The 21,008-nt window shown below is 37.4% G+C and overlaps 1 protein-coding gene and 1 long non-coding RNA gene across 7 annotated transcripts in view; one reads left to right on the top strand and one right to left on the bottom strand.

Moving 5' to 3' along the window:
• Positions 1 to 7,098: 7,098 nt before the first annotated feature.
• The window catches only part of LOC144522993 (sterile alpha motif domain-containing protein 9-like), a 31,087-nt gene continuing 17,177 nt past the window's right edge, over positions 7,099 to 21,008 (top strand). Inside the window, exons 1-6 of one of the 6 annotated variants that reach the window (XM_078258235.1) lie at positions 7,099 to 7,255; positions 7,728 to 7,869; positions 8,000 to 8,055; positions 10,300 to 11,020; positions 11,236 to 11,518; positions 14,617 to 19,944. In XM_078258235.1, coding sequence (XP_078114361.1) covers positions 10,310 to 11,020; positions 11,236 to 11,518; positions 14,617 to 18,218 — 4,596 coding nt within the window. In that variant the 5' untranslated portion in view covers positions 7,099 to 7,255; positions 7,728 to 7,869; positions 8,000 to 8,055; positions 10,300 to 10,309 and the 3' untranslated portion in view covers positions 18,219 to 19,944. Of the gene's footprint in view, positions 7,256 to 7,727; positions 7,870 to 7,974; positions 8,056 to 10,299; positions 11,021 to 11,235; positions 11,519 to 14,616; positions 19,945 to 21,008 lie in introns of those variants that run through there. The other 5 variants (XM_078258236.1, XM_078258238.1, XM_078258237.1 and 2 more) reach the window with 5 other exon arrangements.
• Positions 19,981 to 20,520, bottom strand: LOC144522994 (uncharacterized). Its single transcript, XR_013502472.1, has 2 exons — positions 20,131 to 20,520; positions 19,981 to 20,052 (listed from the first exon to the last, which is right to left on the bottom strand). It is a non-coding gene; the product is annotated as an uncharacterized LOC144522994 (long non-coding RNA).

Genomic DNA, 21,008 nt, shown 5'->3' with positions numbered 1-21,008 from the left:
ATCCCAAGTTCACACAAGTCAACTTCCAAAGCATCCCTTATAAAATGGAAGGACCAGGAACACTTGCGGGCATTTGGCTCGTTCTTGGCTTTTTTCTTACCAATGAAAATGACAGAATTGGTCACTTTAGCAAATGTACATTTAAATGACCAAGCCCTGGCCCCTCCTTTGTTAGAGGCAATAGAGGAAATATTGTCAGTTAGGTTGTTATAAAGCCATAAAGTCCACAGATGGGGTGGGGTGTTGAATTATGTGGACCCGTAAATGACAAAAAGAAAACAATGCAAAAGCAATAGGATTGATTGTATTTTGAGTGGGTTGTGGGTCCAAGATGACTATTTTGACATTGGAAGTTAGAAACATCAGGGTTCAATGTTACGTTTATTTTCACTTTCCCGGTCGGGGCTGTGGATGAAAAAAAAACCTCTACTTGCCCAAAGTCAATTTTTACTTTTTACTTTTTATTAGTAGTTATCAAATAACGACAAAGACTGAAGTAATTTTTTTATATTTGATCTTTATTTACAATGTATAAACACAACATGGAGAGTGGCATGGATTAGTTAAAGTTTAGACTGAAAGTAGAGGCTATTATTTATAAAAAAATAATAATATTAAGGCCAACGGCACATTCAAATCATTAAATAAGCATTCTCCAACGTGGGCAAGAAAACGATAACGTCATTTATGATACGATGATGCGTCTTGCACACTACTTTGCACTATTACTTTTTGCACCTTACATCCCACCATTGTACAGTATGTGTCTATATATTACTATTTGTCTATGTATAGAGAGTTAACACCTACCAATGTCAAATTCCTTGTGTATGTAAGTATACTTGGCCAATAAAACTGATTCTGATGATCGGAAAAAATGCAAATGAATGAGAAAAAACAATTAACCACGTGCCCGAGCTTCCAATGTATTGAGCAGCAATGAATGGACATCACTGCCCACAACCAAAAGATTCAAGAAACTAGAGAGAATTTCCAGCTCCTCCTAAAATGTGTGGCGTTCCAGAGCAAGCAGGAGATGATTAATATTATTTTGTATATGACACTTCAGCCATGTTGTCCCATCAGCCCGTCTTTCATGCTACTTTTCTGTTTCTTTGTTTAAGTTTTAGTTGATACAAAATGAGCCAGTCAACAACTGAGCCACCAGCTGAGATTGAAACATGGACTGAAGAAGAAGATGACATTGAAACACGCATCGAAGAGGACGTCCACCACAGGCTGATGACAGAGGTCGAATCCAATCCAAATTTATTCATAGAGCACATTTAAAAACAACAACAGTTGAACAAAGTGCTGTACAATCAGAAAAACAGAACGAAATGAACACAAAAACAACAAAAAGACAACAGTTTAACAGCAAAATTATAATAATATTGAAAGGCAACTATTGTTCATTAGAGTAGTGCAGAAAGGTTCATTAACGTAAAGAGAGGCGAAGTTGTAATTTTCTGCAAAAAGATATATTAGGCTGATTTATGCTTCTGCGTCGAATCGACAGCATACCCCCGCAGACCCCTCCGAGCCCTCCGCCATAGCTCGACGTGCACCTCCCAAAATGTGTAACTTCGTGTTGAGGCGACGCAGACCACAAGGACTGTGAATGGTCAACTCGTCCTGTCTGTTGATAGTCTGTTTCTAGCAGCGTACTGTGGGGAGTAGCAACATGCTAGTTCACTGACATAATACAGTTAGTTAGTTATATTTTATTTCTGTGTCATGCCAAACATTTTGGCCCATCCCACATATTTACTTATTTAACAAACATCTTCCTGTCGCATATACAAATCATATACGAATAAACTCAGACATATTTTGGTCACAATGACGGGGTTATCCGTTTGTAAAGTGTTTATATGTCAGTAACGTTTTTGAAATTAGCACTTCGCCAGCAAGCAGTACTTTGTGGGCAGTTGTGCAAAAGTTTGCTTGCTAACTTAACATAAACTGGCTGGCAGACCTCGCGAATAACTTCAGACTCATTTTCTGGTTACAGTAACTAGGTCAGTGGATTTTACTGTGTCTATTTATTGATGCTTTTTACAAAATCTAAGCAAGAAAAGGCCAAACAAATAAGATTAATATTTTAGCATGAAGGTCTATAGGGTTTGCCATTCTGAGAACCGTTTCGGTGGTGAGCGACACAGACACAGGCGACACCGCCTAGCGTTATGGCGGTGGAATGCACCGTGATGCAAAGCAACCCCGACGCAGAACTCTGAAAGGGTCACGACGCCGTAGGAGCGACGCCGTGGAGTTGACGCAGAAGCATGAAACAGCTTTTAGTAATACAACACGTTTGTATATTAAATAGAAATACAACATGCTGCCTGCTGATGTATCTTCTGAGTATAACAAAAGCACACATGAAGTCATGAAACACTAAATATTGCTGTCATTGTATTTGTAGTTTGATTAAAAGCATGTAGTAATAGCATTAAGTAATATGTGCCAAGCAGAAGAAATTCAATAGCTAAAATGCATAAACAGATATGAAAGGAACCTGTCCAACTAATTTCTCCTGTTCTGTTTCTGCAGAACCCAACTGTGGTAATTAAAACCACCCTGGATAAACTTGGGAAAAAAAAGCTAAAATCTTTTAAATTCCAACTCAATAATCACGAGGCGAAAGGCCTTGAACCCATTCCTCGGAGCAAACTGGAGGATAAGGACGCCAAGGACATCGCTACATTAATGGCCGAATACTATGGACGCGAAGACGCGTTATCAGTCACACGGGATATTCTCCAAAAGATTGATCAGCATGATCTTGCTTCTCAGCTTGACAGTGACAATGGTAAGAAACGCTCAACTTGTCCTTTAGCTGTTTTTAGGATTTTTTTATCTGTTTGGGCAGGTCTCTCCGTCTCCGTTAAACTGGACGGGCCCAATAACCTCTGAATGGTTCTACTTGTTGTTAAACTGGACGGGTCCAATAACCTCTGAATGGTTCTACTTGTTGTTAAACTGGACGGGTCCCAATAACCTCTGAATGGTTCTACTTGTTGTTAAACTGGACGGGTCCAATAACCTCTGAATGGTTCTACTTGTTAAACTGGACGGGCCCAATAACCTCTGAATAGTTCTACTTGTTGTTAAACTGGACGGGTCCCAATAACCTCTGAATGGTTCTACTTGTTGTTAAACTGGGACGGGTCCCAATAACCTCTGAATGGTTCTACTTGTTGTTAAACTGGACGGGCCCAATAACCTCTGAATGGTTCCAGTTGTTGTTAAACTGGACGGGTCCAATAACCTCTGAATGGTTCTACTTGTTGTTAAACTGGACGGGTCCAATAACCTCTGAATGGTTCTACTTGTTGTTAAACTGGACGGGCCCAATAACCTCTGAATGGTTCTACTTGTTATTAAACTGGACGTGCCCAATAACCTCTGAATGGTTCTACTTGTTATTAAACTGGACGGGTCCAATAACCTCTGAATGGTTCTACTTGTTGTTAAACTGGACGGGTCCAATAACCTCTGAATGGTTCTACTTGTTGTTAAACTGGACGGGTCCAATAACCTCTGAATGGTTCTACTTGTTGTTAAACTGGACGGGCCCAATAACCTCTGAATGGTTCTACTTGTTGTTAAATTGCAATGTGAGCGGGTGCATTATGTTGGCAGGATCATTTGAAAGGCGACCGCGACTACATTGTGTGTCAGCCCTATTTCTGATACTGTGGCGGCAGAAATTTTGCCGTGGTGGGCCGCCACTACAAAATCAACATAGATGAAATATTATGATTATTGATTATATTTTCAGGAACGTATTTTGCCTGGCTATAACTATTGGTTTGCTTTCTTATCATTACAGTAACTTAAACATTAATGTATTCATTCCTTTGTTTACACAGGAACGAATCAGAGTGACACAAGTTCTGCTGAAAGTAAGGAGAACACGGAGAACTCAGAGTCACCGTCCAAAACAAAACGTAAAAAAAAGAAAAGATGCTGTCTTTGTTTTGTAAATGTCAAAATACATTTACCATCCTGCTTTGACTAGTTATCCTAATATTGCAGTGGCAGCCAAACAGAATGAGACTCATTGATTGATTTTAACTGTACAAACTTTCACATTACAATCCATCTCATAGTTGTTGAGATATTTCGGCCTTGACGAAAATGTTGGACCAACAATATTTGTACAGACACCCAGCTGTCATGGCCAAAGTTCTTTCACAAAGCAATGCAATAACAACTGGCAGCTGACTGTGTTGACTAACCAAATACATGCCAAGGTATATTCCTGGAAGATTACTTTATAACCTGTAGCTAATGTTTACCTTGTGATTGTCACGACGTAAAATAAAATGATTTCTGCAGTTATAACTTCCCAGAGTTGTAAAAGTCTGTCATTATAAACCGCTGTGCTGTGTTTTGGTTTCTGATCAACATTGTAAAGGATTTTTCGTAAAAAGTGGAAGGCCCAAAGGCCAGAAAATCTGACTCCAATAATCTCTCTAAATTCTAATCCCCAACGTATTCGTTGATGACCCAAAAGACCAGAAACCTTGAAGAATCACTGAGACATTTAAATAAGGTTAACACTTCTTTAGTAACAGTAAAATATACAAATACACATGCTGGTGAAGTATCTGATTGACTTAAAGTCTGTGGTACAATAAACATGGTTCCATTTGGCTGAGGTATATGGTTAGAGGAAATGGCTCTGTGAGGGCAAATGGGGTTACTGATTGATTGCCCCCAGGACCTGGAGTCACCTACCCCCATCACAACATCTCATGTTACACACAGCTTAGGGTATGTGTATTCAGGTTTGACCAGCAGAACCTCAGAGCGACAATATTTGAAGATTGGGTTGGTCGTCTCTCCGAGCTCCTGCAGAAGCTTGTAAACTGATGCTGAATCTTTGATGTAATAAACCTTTTTATAATCAAGGACAGTGTCAACGAAGTTCCTTCTCCTCACATCAGCAACGCAGTGCTGCAACTGTACATGCAGGCCATAACTGTGACTCCTCGTGTCCACCAAGTTAATAGCAATACTTAGAAAGTTTCAATCCTTTTAATACTCTCTCTGGGTGCAGTCCTCCTCTGTGTCCTCAGGATGTGGGGGGTTTGCTGTCTCCATGCTCCCAGTCAGACCAGATGTCTCCTGTCTCATTCTTCCTTTTCCATTCTTCATGAACTTTTGACCAGGCATAAATACACACATTCCTATGGCTCTTATCCTGTCATTAAATGTTCACTCCTAGAAGACCTTTCCTTTCCCACAGAATACACACATGGTAAACTTTAAACACACTATATAACATATCTGGGTAAAATACATGTCTAAATAATAAGAATCTCTTCAGTATGCATCACAGATGTTTTTTCTCAAACTGGACTTCCTAGATCATATTTTATCCTCTCACCTGGAGCAAATCCCCAACATAGCCACTAGTGTTATTTTCTAACAGGTAGCATGTATAAGGTGGTTCAAACTCTATTTCATACAGTTTCAGTTGTTTTTATAGCAACAGAAAAAATATATAATTAATTACTTAATGGTAAGTCCAGTTCTATTGAAACAATATACAGTATATACACTACCGGTCAAAAGTTTGGGGTCACTTAGAAATTTCCATTCCACTCCATTTTAGACAGAATACCAGCTGTTGCATTGTTTTTTTAACCAGGGCAGCAGTTTTCAGATTACATTATGTGCTTACAAATGTTTTCTCAGTTAGCCTTTTAAAATTATTTGAGATTAGTAAACAGAATAAGCCTTTGGACCATTGGATGAATGGTTGCTGATAATGGGCAATGTAGATATTGCATTAAAGATCAGCCACTTCTTTCTGTCAGTCGAGAACCCTTTTGCAAATATGTGAGCACATAATGTAGTCTGAAAACTGCTGCCCTGATTAAAAAAACAATGCAACTGATCTTAGCTGGAGTGGAATGGACATTTCTAAGTGACCCCAAACCGGTAGTGTACAATGCCTTGACTGTTGCATTAACCAGACGGTCTTCTCCACTGGCGACATTGTCGTTTTATTGCAAAACATTATTCTACACTTGTGTTCAGCAACATTGATGTTTGCAGACACCAAAAACTAAGTCTGTCCCATTGATGTCCACAGGGTGGCTGTCATGTACCATTCAGTTGTTTGTTGAACCAAAGAGCAATAGAAAGATTAGATTATGCCTTTATCCTGTTTGTTTAGTGTTCTCTTTCTGAAATGACCTGAAAATGCTAGTATAATTTAAATTGAATAATCACAAATAGATGCTTTTAGGATAGAAGGGAGTTCAAACAGAACACAGCAAATTATTATTTAGTTGTGGCACAAAGCTAAAACAAAGTTGCAGAAGTTACTATAGATATAGCCTGCCCTTTCCTCTAACTCTTTCACTGTCGTTAAGTCATTTCCGTTTTTTTTTAATAATTCTTTATTGTGTATTTCTTAAATGTGTTTGCCTTATTTAAATGTGTTGGCAGAAAGGATAGCATTTAAAAGATGGGTGTGATATACTTAAATATTTTAAGTTTTAAAATGAATTCCCCATAAAACAATTAATTCAAGTGGAGGTCCCAAATTGTCCCACTATATCATATACACAGGACAATATTTTGGAGAAATGCGTATACAACAATGCATATGACATCTTAATGGTTTGATACAGCCATAAGAAATGGCACTTTAAAGCTAAAATGGTTAGTCATTTATTGTATATTGTTCAAAACCCCTCTGCAATCTTTAGTAAAGGTTGTGGTATTGAGTTTCTATGAAAATGTGATTTTGATAATTAAATTAATGATAAATAAATTACCTATGAAACTCAAATTTATTCCACAAACTTTAATCCTCATAATGTTCCTGTTTTAATCAACAGATTTATTAATGAAATTAAAATCTTTTAAACATTTAAACATTACGGGACTGTTCTAAGCAATACTCTCTCACACTTATTAGGTTTGTTTATTTTATTTTAGATTTGGTCAGTATTTGTGGCGTTCTCAGTTGTATTGTAATGAACTAATGTCATACAACTGCCTGTTTGAATCTTTGTATTCAATAAAGTTACAGAAAAAAAAGAGGGTGGAGACATTCTTGCTTGTCACGGAAGTGGTGCAACAGGGAAGTAGAGACAGCGCGCATATATCTTTTAGTGCGTGGTGCAGTATTTATCTCAGCAAAGGTTTTAGTAAATAGATGACCTCTCCAGGAGAGATGACCAGCAGTTAAAATCCAGTTTGATAAGGTGTACAGGAACATCAAAAGGTGAGGAATTCACTGTCTGCTCATTCTTTGTATGCTTCGAAATAAACTTTTGTGTATGTAAAAACTGAACAATGACTTTCATTAAATCTGACATTGTGAATGTTACCTATGTCAGCTGCTGTATCAGTCGGTGAATTAAGGTAGAGGTAGAGTAAAACACATTATTCTGATACTATTCAGATGTAGACATGACTGTACATTACCACAGAAATGTAAGTGTAGTATCTGAACCCCTCACTATCTATCAGAATGGGTGGTGGCTGACAAGCACGGACTACAGGAAAAAGAAAAGCATGCAATTAAACTGTTTAAGTACTCCCCTTGCTTACACTTTCATAATACACTTTCTTGTTTTGTTTATTTTCTTTTTTAAGATTTCATCAGGATTTGTGTCATTGTGTCATGTTCTCAGTTGTATTGTAATAAACTTATGTTATAAACATGCATGTTTGAATTTTTGTATTCAATAAAGTACAAGAAAAAAAGGAGGGTGCAGGCATGTTGGTCTATTACACTCTTGCTTGTCACGAAAGTGGTGCAACAGGGATGGGCCAAACTTTAGGAGATAGGTGTGTTGGCGATCACTGACGTAAAGACAGAACAGGACTCAGGAGGTATAACTCTTAGTGCATAGTATAATGCAAAACTCTTAGTGCAGTATTCATCTCAGCAAAAGTTTTAGTAAATAGATGACTGGTCAGTTAAATTTCTGTTCACAGTAACATCACACCTCTCATCTTTCAGGAGAGACGACCAGCAGCTAAAATCCAGTCTGATGAGACGTACAGGAACATCAAAAGGTGAGAAATTCACTGTCTGCTCATTTTGTCTGTCTGCTTTATATGTTTGAAAGAGAATGTTTGTATGTAAAAACTGAACAATGACTTCCTTGTAATCTCACATTTTGAATTTTAACCAGGATACTATACCAGCTGCTGGGTAGGCATTTGTATAAGCAAATAGGATAGGTTGTTACCAGGATAGATATCCTGGTAACAACATGGAAACAAACAAGACATCATTTTACAGTCCAGTTTCCGCCTACATACTGAGTAAATTGTGAACATATTTACAAGAAAATAGCCAGTACTTATGAAGATTGTCTATCTTGACTACCCAAGAGATAAACTGTCCACTCAGTGGGTGTTACCAGGTAAGTGCTGATGTAATGTTTCATATTTTCTAAGGTAAATCAAATAAAGCTCATATAGCCATGAACAAAACTAAGTAATTCATTGGAAAGTACTTTCTAAATTCAAGTACTCACCCAAACTTGGGCTGTTACAAAATAAACCCTGGATAACTAAATTGGTAATAAAGCTGGGTAATTGAGGGGGTATTAAGGAACTAAGGATTAGTTGCCTATTTTCAAAGGAAGTACACAGTTTTATCTGATTTATTACCAACCTAAACCGGTCAGAACTACATGGTACTTTGGGGAACTGACGAGTAATACTTGATGTTTTACCTCGTACTTCAGCTGTAGTTTTTTCTATAATTACCTACTTATTACCAGTGGTAGTTACCTAATAATGTAATATTATTACCAGGTAATTACCAGGTTAATACTTGGTAATAAAGGGAGGGTTACCTGATCTGCTTAGTCAGCAACTTAGTTAGCCCCTTCATGGCCTCACTTAACAGTGATACAGAAAACAGACAATCAAACAATGAAGAGACGCTGGCAAAAGAACTCTGCAGATGATTCAGAGAGTAATTGTAAATCATACAATGTCATAGAATTTATAAGAATAATTTAAAAGGATAGACAGAACCACTGAAGTTATATCAAAGTTCATTTTTACTTGTGAACACAAGGAGGCAGTTACAGTACTCACAGCATGAGCACAGAAGTGACCTAACAAAAAGCTCTCCACAGCCGCTTTTTATAATACCAAGTGAAATGTAATACAATCATGATACAGAGTTTGATGTCATCAGTTATCTTGTCAGAGTTGATGACGTCTCCCTTATCTAGTCAGGGAGCGCCTGTTCTTTCCTCAGCATCACACCGTGCTCAGACAAGGACAAAACCGTGGCTCCCATGTTATCTTGTGAGTTCAAGCAGTGTTTTTTTTTTTAACAATATCCACACACATCCACAACAGTTTAATATAACAGAGAGAGAAAATAGTAATCAGTACAATATTATTCTATGCAATCAGTTTAGTAAATAACGAGAAAATGTATGCATCGTAATTTTTCTAACAGAATTACACTCAATAACTGTAACTAGATAACTAAATAACTACAGAATTTCTTTCTGCCACGTCATTTTTTCATAAATTACATGCTATTTTTCAATAGTAATACAGTAGAGACCTAATTATTTACATATTTTAATAGTGATCCAGCTTATGTGCTAAGTTGACAAGTGGCTGATGCTTGGTGGCTAAACCATACATGTTACAACAATATTCAACACGCTCATAAAGTTATTTTAAGTATGACTGACATGGATAACAGCGCTAGGCTTACCCACAATTAAATTAGCCACTTAACGTTGTATGTGTACGCTGTATAGGTAGTCGACTAATCTAATGTGACGGAGAGGTAGTATCAGACCCCGGCCGCTGGCATCCACACCTGGCTGAAATCGAGCAACCACAGCCAACCAATCCGAATAAATCAGAATGAATCAGAATAAATCCCCCTGAAATGCAGTTTAATTGGAATAGTAAATCTGTGTTGACATAATTGTTTATGCAAAATATCAATACAAAAATAAAATACACAAGTTATTATAAAGTAATATAACTTATTATAAAGCATGATCTTCAGGTACCAGTAGAATTATAAATTACTTTATTATTATGTATGGATCATTATGCTGGGGGATCATTTTTACCTGTGAGAACACTTAAGGTCCACCTTTCCTTTTAAACTCAAATGCACAGTGCAAGTGCTTTTTGTTCATTTTCTACTGAAAGGCCAAAGACATTTCTTTTAACAGCTTTTGTAAGACTTTATACTTTATAACTGCCTTTCGTTATCTTAATGTTTTACTGTTTTACTGACTGTTTTACTGACTGTTTCATTTTTAGTTGATCCAAAATGACAACAAAGCCACCCTCTCAGCCTTTTGAAAAATGGACCGAGAAAGACGTCCACCTGTGGCTGATGACAGAGGTCAAAGTTCATGAGACTTGTGCAGACACATTCTGTGAAGAAGAAGTGTCTGGAGAGAGTTTAGTAGACTTTAAAAAGACAGACATATTGGATATGGGTATAAAACATGGTCCTGCTGTAAAAATCACATCTTATCTAGAAAGTCTGAAAAAAGGATCACAACATGAGTCACAGTTCCCAGCATATGTGGAAAACTGGACAAAGGAGCAAGTGAAGCAGTGGTTACTGCAGCATGTGAAGGTATATAGCAAATATGCAGAACGGCTCGAAGAAGAAGATGTGTCCGGAGATTGCCTTGTTTGCTTCAAGAAGCAGGATTTTCTGGACCTGAAAGTGAGAAATGGTCCTGCTGTAAGGATTTTGGCAGAACTCAGTCATTTGAACAAGAAACCAGAACCGACACTGCAACCCATCGTTTACACCAGCACGGATCAAACAGAAGCTCCAAAACCCACTCAACCTGTACTGAGTCTAGCTCAGGCCATAGAAACCAAACAACCAGAATCAAAAACAGACAAAATGGTGGAAAAAGAATTTGAAAAGTCTCAGCTGCCATTTAAAGAAGCTTCAGAGAAGAAGGAAACTCAGCAGCAAAAGCCAAAGGACTTGAGGGCCAGGAGAAAAGAAACTGTTGTGGTAAAGTTTATGTTGTTTTATACTTTGTGGTATATGAAATATTGCATACAGCCTGTTAATACAACAATTTGAACTTAATAGTAAAATGAAAAGACGAAAAAATAAGTTTTTTTTTAGAAGATTTTCTTTTTAAGGCATAACAAACCCAACAGGATTTTCCAAATATAGACAGCGATTACTGGGTAAAGTTTACACTACTTCCTTTCTTCCTGCAGACCACAGTCCCAGCAGCCAAATACAACATCACTGTGGAGATCAAGGAAACCCTAGACAACCTTCTAAAAGAGGACGTAAACAATTTTCATTTCTACTTAAAAGAATACACTAAGTCCAACCATAAACCTATTTCTCTGAGTAGACTCGAGGGCAAGGACACCAAGGACACCGCTAAGTTAATCATTGACCACTATGGAGAGAAGGAGGCTTTACGAGTCACAAAAGACATTCTAAAAGATATCAATCAGCGTGAACTTGCTTGTCAGCTGGACAACAAGATGGGTAAGACAACCAAATAAATATTTGTTCAAAAGTGAAGTTGCATTAACTTGAAAAGAATGATTTTTTTTTGTAGTATTTAGTTGCGGATCTGCATTATTTTGTAAAGTTTTCTGTCTTATTTTGTTGACACATACTGACTCACACATGTTATTAAATCTTTAAGATTACTACTTTTAACAAATCCTAAAACCACTGAAACAGTGTACTGATCCTACAATCAAGGATTACTTGTGTATTCAAAGCCTGATGTATCTTCTTCCTCTGTGTTCCTTCTAGGGATGTAACGGTATGAAAATGTTACCTCACAGTTATAGTGACCAAAATTATCACGGTTTTCGGTATTATCGCGGTATTTTTAAAAGTGTGTTCAATATGTTCAGAAAGCACTGATAGGACTACACAAGCTGAGAGTTTCAAAAATTATATATATATAATATATTACAAAACATATCAGGTCCATAAATATTGGGACATCGACACAATCCTAATCTTTTTGGCTCTATACACCACCACAATGGAGTTGAAATGAAACGAACAAGATGTGCTTTAACTGCAGACTTTCAGCTTTAATTTGAGGGTATTTACATCCAAATCAGGTGAACGGTGTAGGAATTACAACAGTTTGTATATGTGCCTCCCACTTTTTAAGGGACCAAAAGTAATGGGACAGATTAACAATCATAAATCAAACTTTCACTTTTTAATACTTGGTTGCAAATCCTTTGCAATCAATTCCAGCCTGAAGTCTGGAAGGCATAGACATCACCAGACGCTGGGTTTCATCCCTGGTGATGCTCTGCCAGGCCTCTACTGCAACTGTCTTCAGTTCCTGCTTGTTCTTGGGGCATTTTCCCTTCAGTTTTGTCTTCAGCAAGTGAAATGCATGCTCAATCGGATTCAGGTCAGGTGATTGACTTGGCCATTGCATAACATTCCACTTCTTTCCTTAAAAAAACTCTTTGGTTGCTTTTCGCAGTATGCTTCGGGTCATTGTCCATCTGCACTGTGAAGCGCCGTCCAATGAGTTCTGAAGCATTTGGCTGAATATGAGCAGATAATATTGCCCGAAACACTTCAGAATTCATCCTGCTGCTTTTGTCAGCAGTCACATCATCAATAAATACAAGAGAACCAGTTCCATTGGCAGCCATACATGCCCACGCCATGACACTACCACCACCATACTTCACTGATGAGGTGGTATGCTTTGGATCATGAGCAGTTCCTTTCCTTCTCCATACTCTTCTCTTCCCATCACTCTGGTACAAGTTGATCTTTGTCTCATCTGTCCATAGGATGTTGTTCCAGAAATGTGAAGGCTTTTTTTAGATGTTGTTTGGCAAACTCTAATCTGGCCTTCCTGTTTTTGAGGCTCACCAATGGTTTACATCTTGTAGTGAACCCTCTGTATTCACTCTGGTGAAGTCTTCTCTTGATTGTTGACTTTGACACACATACACCTACCTCCTGGAGAGTGTTCTTGATCTGGCCAACTGTTGTGAAGGGTGTTTTCTTCACCAGGGAAAGTATTCTTCGGTCATCCACCACAGTTGTTTTCCGTGGTCTTCCGGGTCTTTTGGTGTTGCTGAGCTCACCGGTGCGTTCTTTCTTTTTAAGAATGTTCCAAACAGTTGATTTGGCCACACCTAATGTTTGCTATCTCTCTGATGGGTTTGTTTACATTTTTCAGCCTAATGATGGCTTGCTTCACTGATAGTGACAGCTCTTTGGATCTCATATTGAGAGTTGACAGCAACAGATTCCAAATGTAAATAGCACACTTGAAATGAACTCTGGACCTTTTATCTGCTCCTTGTAAATGGGATAATGAGGGAATAACACACACCTGGTCATGGAACAGCTGAGCAGCCAATTGTCCCATTACTTTTGGTCCCTTTAAAAAGTGGGAGGCACATATACAAACTGTTGTAATTCCTACACTGTTCACCTGATTTGGATGTAAATACCCTCAAATTAAAGCTGAAAGTCTGCAGTTAAAGCACATCTTGTTCGTTTCATTTCAACTCCATTGTGGTGGTGTATAGAGCCAAAAAGATTAGAATTGTGTCGATGTCCCAATATTTATGGACCTGACTGTAGGCAATAGGCTTGTAAAAACTATTGAAAACTGGCTACTGAAACACTGGCCTGCTGTAGGATGTCCGGTAAGAACTTGAACCAGAGATGTCTGACTTTGAGAACCAGGAAGATTTATTTACAACTCGAACATGAAGTTAATTATGAACTTGTATTTGACATTACATGTGAAGTTGGATGTGGTTCTGAAATATAAGCAAATAATAATGCACATTAATAAGCACCTGACTTACTATGAACATTATTTACCAAAACTAAATGTTATAGCCACCAGCATATAACAAGAAACAATACTAAGAATTACATTAATTTCTCTATAATAATTAACATAAATGTAACATATTGCTCAGTAACACAAACTGAGAATAAGCCACATCTATTACAGCACACATATCCATATCGGAGCAAACAGTGTAATACACCTTTAATAGCTAAGCACGTGGCTCCACAGCGCTGTTAATTGGCGATTGCATGTTGCTAGCAAATTGCCCTAACACAACCTGAATACCAACACGTGGCTGCACAAGTAACAGTAAACAATCTGCACATCTATCAGCTATGCATTAAGAAACAAAGCAACAGCAATATTATCAAGGCGATAATATAGCTCTCTCACTCCAAATAAATGTCATGTCGTAGGCTAACACGGGCAAAACTTAATCCACATTGTAGCATCAATTGTTATCATCAACATGTTTACCGTGGTTTACCATTACACAGGTAATCGTTACATCCCTAGTTCCTTCATCACAATGAACACACTGTTGTTTATTCTGACTCAATCCCACACACACCAGCTCTTTTGAGGTGTTTTTTTTATTAGTAGCAACCAATAGGGTTGAAATAGAGAGCAACAGACAGTAGTAGGAAAGTCAGAAGGTAGACAGATACATTATTGGTTTTACTTAATACAACAAATAGAATAACACCAACCAAAATCTAAGATGTTTTGTGTGTGTTTTCTTTTACTCAATAATGCATTTATTTTACTGTTCATACAGGTCAACTGGAGCAGCAGTGTCTCTCAGAAGACGTTTTGAAGAAAGAAGCAAACCAGGGAGACAAACTAAAGAATTTGTTAACTTGTGGTGGGAACTCACTGGACAACTATAGCAGATTTGTTGTTGTTGTGAACAAGAGCAGTCCAGAACAAGTGCAGTATCTCCAGTTTTTGAATAAGCTGAAACTGTTTTGTGTGTTAGACTTTGACCCCAGCTCTATTGCTCCAGGTGGACTGTGTCATTCCTACAGAGAGTCAAGGTTGGCCAATCTGCATACCCCATCACAATATCAAGGACAGACTGACTCAGTGATTAAGAACCTTAACCTCTACAAACAGACCAGCTGGGTCTTCTGCAATGGCAGAAATGATCTTGACAGTGACTCAGACAAGGAGTTAGATTACAAGAACTGGCTGAAGAAATCTTGCAAAGGTGTAGAGAACTTGGTTTCATTAATTTGCAACCCTGAGGTTCTTCCCACTGGAAGATGCCTCATCCTATTCCTCCTACTTTCACCTGTGGACACTGAGAAAGACCCAATCTTTGAGATCTACAAGGCCTTCATAAAACACACTGAAGAGGAATGCATCATCACTATTTGTGGACCTCAGAGCAAGTATGAAAAATGGAGGGAGATGATACAAGAAATGTCTGGCTCCGACATCGACCCACGATCTATATATGAGCTGACCCTCAGCGAGGTCAATGGAACAGTAATGGCACTGGGACCTTTCAATCAGTCATCTGGAAGGCTGCTCCCCTCTTCTGACTCCAGTTTTGTTGTTCTAAAGCAGAAGGACGAAGACTTATTGACAGCTCTAGATATATTATGTCTGAATCAGTGTGAAAACATTTATGAAGAAAACAGTCCAGAGTTTCATGACTTCAGAATCAAAGTTGAGGAAGAATTCTACAGAGGAGGTAAAGTCAAATGGTGGAACTTCTACTTCTGTGACAAAGACAAAGACAAGCCATTTGTCAAGCGGGACAAGTATGAAAATGTGAAGAAGCTGATTAGGTCTCAGTTGAGAGCTTCAAAAGACATGTGCGTTCTTTTCAATCTGTTTCACCATCCCGGCTGTGGTGGTAGCACCTTAGCAATGCATTTGATGTGGGATCTTCGTCAAGAGTCCAGATGTGCTGTGTTGAAAGACAATACACATCCAAAAGCAGACGTTGCCATGCAAGTTGTTAAACTCATGAATCTTGAAAGCGAGAGACTTTCTCCTGTTTTGCTGTTAGTTGACGACTCAAAGGAAACAGAGAATCATTATGAACTTGTAAGCCACATCCGTCAAGCTGTAGAGGATTACTGTAACATAAATGTGGATGACGAAAAAAATTGCAAAGTCATCATCCTCAACTGTGTTCGTTCCAATAGCCCAAAAGAGCAATACAAACGACACAATCCAAGTCAATTCATCACTGCTTCATTGACTAAAGAAGAACAAAATAATTTTGAGAAAAAACTCAAAGAGCTGAAAGAAACTCATGAAAAACCTGAAAACTTTTACAGCTTCATGATCATGAAGAGCAATTTTGACAAAAAGTACATTGATGATCTTGCACGTAACACACTGGAGAACTTTGATTTCAGCTCAAAGGAAGCCCAACTGTTTGCCTTTCTAGCGTTACTGAACACCTATGTGGCAGAATCTGAAATCTCTCTCTCACTCGCTGAAGATTTTTTGGGGATGAAAGTGATTCACTGGAAAGAGGATAGTGTAATGGACAGAATGAAGCGATATTCAAATGTTCTCATCGTAGACAAAGTTGAAGAATGGGGAGGATACAAAGGAATCCGAATCCTTCATCACTCCATAGCATCGGCATGCCTGGAAGAGTTGGAGAGAAGCTGCTTTGTAAAAGTAAGTGATATCACTATGGCGATTCTTCACTGTGATCTGTTCTTCAATGTTGGAGTTGCCAAACACAGAGACTCAATTCAACAAATGTTGATTGAGAGGCAGCAGAAAGATGGAGTAGGGAGAGAACTTTTTTCTTCTCTCATAGACAAAATCCACAACCAGGAAGGGAGACAAACTGTCCAACAAATCTTTGTGAAAGCATCATCCAGGTTTTTGACAAGTGCATCTATTCCTCAGGCATTGGCGAGATATTTGTACATTAAAGAGAGTGACTTCCAAGAGGCTGGAAAATGGGCTGAAAATGCCAAGAACATTAAAGAAAATCCATTCACATTGGACACAATTGGGCAGATTCACAAAAGCAATTTAATATCTAACAACAACAGAGAAAAGCAGGAGACATCACGCAATCCAGAAGACTTAAACACAAACATTAAAACAGCAAATAATGCTATCAGAGCATTTAAAAGAGCTCAAGAGCTGGCAAATACAGAGGATGAACCTGAGGAGGAAGTTGCTGATGATGCATCAGATGACTACCAAAGAAAGTCATATAATGTCTATGGCTATGTGGGTGTGCTGGAAATTGCCTTTCTGGTCTTTGAGATATTGAGCAGATTGCCGTTCTTTGAGGGAAATGATCCGATGAGGAAGAAGTACTTCCAGAGTTTCCTGGAAAAAAAAATCCCAATCACCAGCGTGCATAAAGAAGAGAATGAAATCAACAACAAATATGTGGAGATCATCAAAGAGCACGAACCGTTTCTCCTCAGTTTGAAAACTGAAGTAAAGGAAACATTTGACCTTGTTAACCGTTACTTCACGTATACAAAGGTGAACAATTCAGAATTTGATTCAAAGAATCATCGTACCGTCTGTGGTCTTGTCAAAAAGTATGTAGCTCTTTTTTGCACTGCACCAGATGAAATGAAAAAAGAACGACAAAAAAATCCTAATCTCATTTTGGAAATCGATATTGAAGACCGAAGATTGTTTCTTGAAGAGAAACAAGCAGATACATTTGCAGGGATTCTTCAGCATTTGGACAAACCTGCCGAAGAGATTGAGAGGATCACAGAATGCTATGCATTCTTACAAAAATTCAACAAAAAACAAAAGACAAAAGAAACAATCAATTACATTTTGTCGAACATAGTTCTTTACCTTTTGAAACCAAAATCCAAACATGTCAAGAGTTACAGCCAACTCTCTGATCTACTTTTGAAAACACTGCAAGATGTAGGACTTGGGTATCCCTTCCCAGACCCGTACTACCTGGCTCTGCTGTTATTCTGGCCAGGTCCAACTGAGAAAAACACTGACATTGGGACCTATGTGACTGCAATTCGAAACTCATCCCGCAAACATCTGTCATTTATTTTTAGAAAGAGAAGCACAATTGCCCACTTCTACTTAGGAAAAGGAGAAGGACTTGATAGGTTTCTTTCTAAACGTAAATTGGATGGGACCTTTAAAATTCCTCGTGATGTTTTGGCACAACTGTGGTGGAACGGAGACATATTTAAAGAACAGAAAATCACTAGCCGCCTTCATCGAGTCAGTGGAATCACTGAGGAAGGACAGGTGTTCGCCAATTATGGCACACTGAAAATCCCTGTCCGTCCTGCTCTTATTGGTGGAATACGACATGGTTTCAGTAGAGAAAAGGTTTCTTTCTACCTTGGTTTTGCGATTAATGGACTCCTGGCATATGACATCCAGTATGAAAACTAGGGTAGTTGATTTGACACAAAAGTGCAACACAAGCATTGAGACATGAACTGTACAATGTGAAAATAGGTGTGGTATCCAGTGACTCACTGTGATGGAATTTCAAACACACCTTATAAAAACATGATCAAATGATAAGTAAGACAGACTGCAGGGTCAAATTCCAATGCTGTAGGTCTAGCTTTATATGTTTGTTTTTATATTATTTTGATGCCATTTAATCTTTTATAAACATTTTTCATCCACTTTAAGGAGTTTTTGTTTTTTTGATTTTGTTGTTGGATGTTGCAAACTTGCCAAACTTTCTCCTATTCATTTATCTGCAAGTGCAAATATAATATATTAGTTAAGTGTATGTACCCAAGCACTGATGCATGAACTGTACAAAGTGAAAAAATAGGTATGGCAGGCAGAGTGATGGAAAAACACACCTCATAAAAACAAATGACATGTAAGATAGACTGCAGAGTCAAAGTCCAATGCTGTAGGTCTAGCTGTATATGTTTGTTTTTATATTCTTTTTATGCCATTTAATCTTTTTTAAACATTTGTCATCCACTTTAAGGAGTTTTTGTTTTTTGATTTTGTTGTCGGATGTGGCAAACTTGCCAAACTTGCTCCTATTCATTTATCTGCAAATACAAATATATTAGTTAAGTGTATACAGCACTGATGCATGAACTGTACAAAGTGAAAAAATAAGTGTGGCAGCCACTGTGATGGAAAAACACACCTCATAAAAACAAATGACATGTAAGACAGACTGCCAATACTGTAGCACTAGCTGTATATATGTTTTTATACTCTTTTTATACAATATAATCTTTTTTTTACATTTGTTATCCACTTTTGTTGGTTTGTTTTTGTTATCTGTTGTAGATTAACCTGTCTGCTATAAATGTATCTACAAGTACAACTCACATTGAAACTGTTACTCATTTAAATTAAGAAAAGAAAATCAAGGAGGCTGGATCTCCCAAATCCCAGTTAAGAACCATTAATCTAGCATTGAACTATATTTTTTTGTTATTACTTCGCATTAACATTATTAAACACACATTGTTAAACATTATTGAACAGATAAGGGTAATGTTGAAACATTGAATTAATATCTTCTTTTTCTTGTGTGAGAAATGTGATTGATTGTGGACATCAATTGGACAAAGTGGACATTGAAAGTTCTCCATAAGAACATGGTTTTGCCGTAGTAAATTGTTTGCCAGCTTAAAATGTATCAGGGAGTGGTCATCTGAATTGTTGTATTAAATGTAGATTTGAAGTATTGCACCATTTTGTCATTATGGTATTTTGTCTTGTCTTTTGCATATTTATTTTCATTTTGTTTTTACTTTATATTGTGACTGTATTTTTGAATGTGCATTGTTTTATTCTGCATGTAACCTACCTTTGGAGCAACAATTTATTTTAAGACAACCTGTTAATAATCTTTTTTTTTGACTTTACATTAACATTATTAAACATGTTGCATTGTGATTGGTAGGTCTATTTATCAGATGTGTGTCTGTCAGAAGTAGGACTTTAGTTCATATGTTTTTGTATTGTAGATTTAAATTTTGGCACAATTTTTTTCCATACAGTTTTGTTCACACAGACTTATTTTAATTGTGTTAATACTTCATACTGTGATTGTGTTTTGGAATGTGCATTATTTTCTTTTGTATGTGGCTGACTTTTGGAGCTACACTTTCTTTTTGATGACTTAATCGGTTGATTAATCTAGCACTTTTTATATTTTTTGTTTAACTTGACAATAACATACTTTAACATTTGTTGATTGGTAGGTCTATTAACCCATCTGCCTGGTCAGAGCCAGAACCTTACTTTATATTATGTTGTATTGTATTTAGATTGATTGGTAGGTCTATTAACCCATCTGCCTGGTCAGAGCCAGAACCTTACTTTATATTATGTTGTATTGTATTTAGATTTTAAGTTTGGCATAATATTTTGTCCACACAGGTTTTATTATTTTTATTTTGTTGGTAATTCATACTGTGATTGTTTTTTGAATGTGCATCATTTTATTATGTATGTGGCCTACTGTTGGAGCTACACTTTCTTTGTTAAGACTTTAAGAATAAAGTTTGGAAGCTTTATATTACATTTGTGAGTTCCCACTGTGTTGTGATTGGTAGGTCTATTATCTGTTAATTGTTTGTGTGAGCCCACTCATACTTCATGCCATTAATTGGCGCCCAACTTGGGCCACCCCAGTAGTAAAAAAGTCTGGACATGCCACTGAAATGTATGTATTCATAAAGAACATAACTATGCAATACACAAAAATCCCATCATGGGTTCGGTCTTAATTGTTGTTTTTGTATTTTATCATTGTAACTTTAACTCTGTAGAAATTTGTAGTAAAACATATGTCCTTAAATCAATTTTACAAATTGCAGGCCTTAAAACTATCTTGAATCGAGTTGTTAAGGGCTTTCAATAAACATTGTATCTGCTGCCTGTAGTACCAATAGCCAACAGAATGCTTAACCTTAGTTGCTTTATCTAGATGTGTATCATGATGCTTTCATGCTACTGGTTTAGTGTGATATGACATTTTGGCTTCATCATAATAGGAAAAGCCTGTTACTTATACCACTAATGAAGGTGCTGTTGTGTTCAAGTGTTCCAGTGAGAGTGACAGTGAGCCAGTATGCACAATACCAGGACCCTGAAATCAAAGCAGAGGAATGCAATTCAGCCATCATTAATGACATTATTTAGATCTGTTCTTTCCTACTGTGACAAGTCAAAATGTCTTTGGTGAAAAAG

Source organism: Sander vitreus, chromosome 9 (assembly GCF_031162955.1).
Source record: "Sander vitreus isolate 19-12246 chromosome 9, sanVit1, whole genome shotgun sequence".
In the NCBI taxonomy this organism is placed as follows: domain Eukaryota; kingdom Metazoa; phylum Chordata; class Actinopteri; order Perciformes; family Percidae; genus Sander; species Sander vitreus.
Note: the sequence above shows the minus strand (reverse complement) of the source record. Positions and strands in the feature narration are given on the sequence as shown.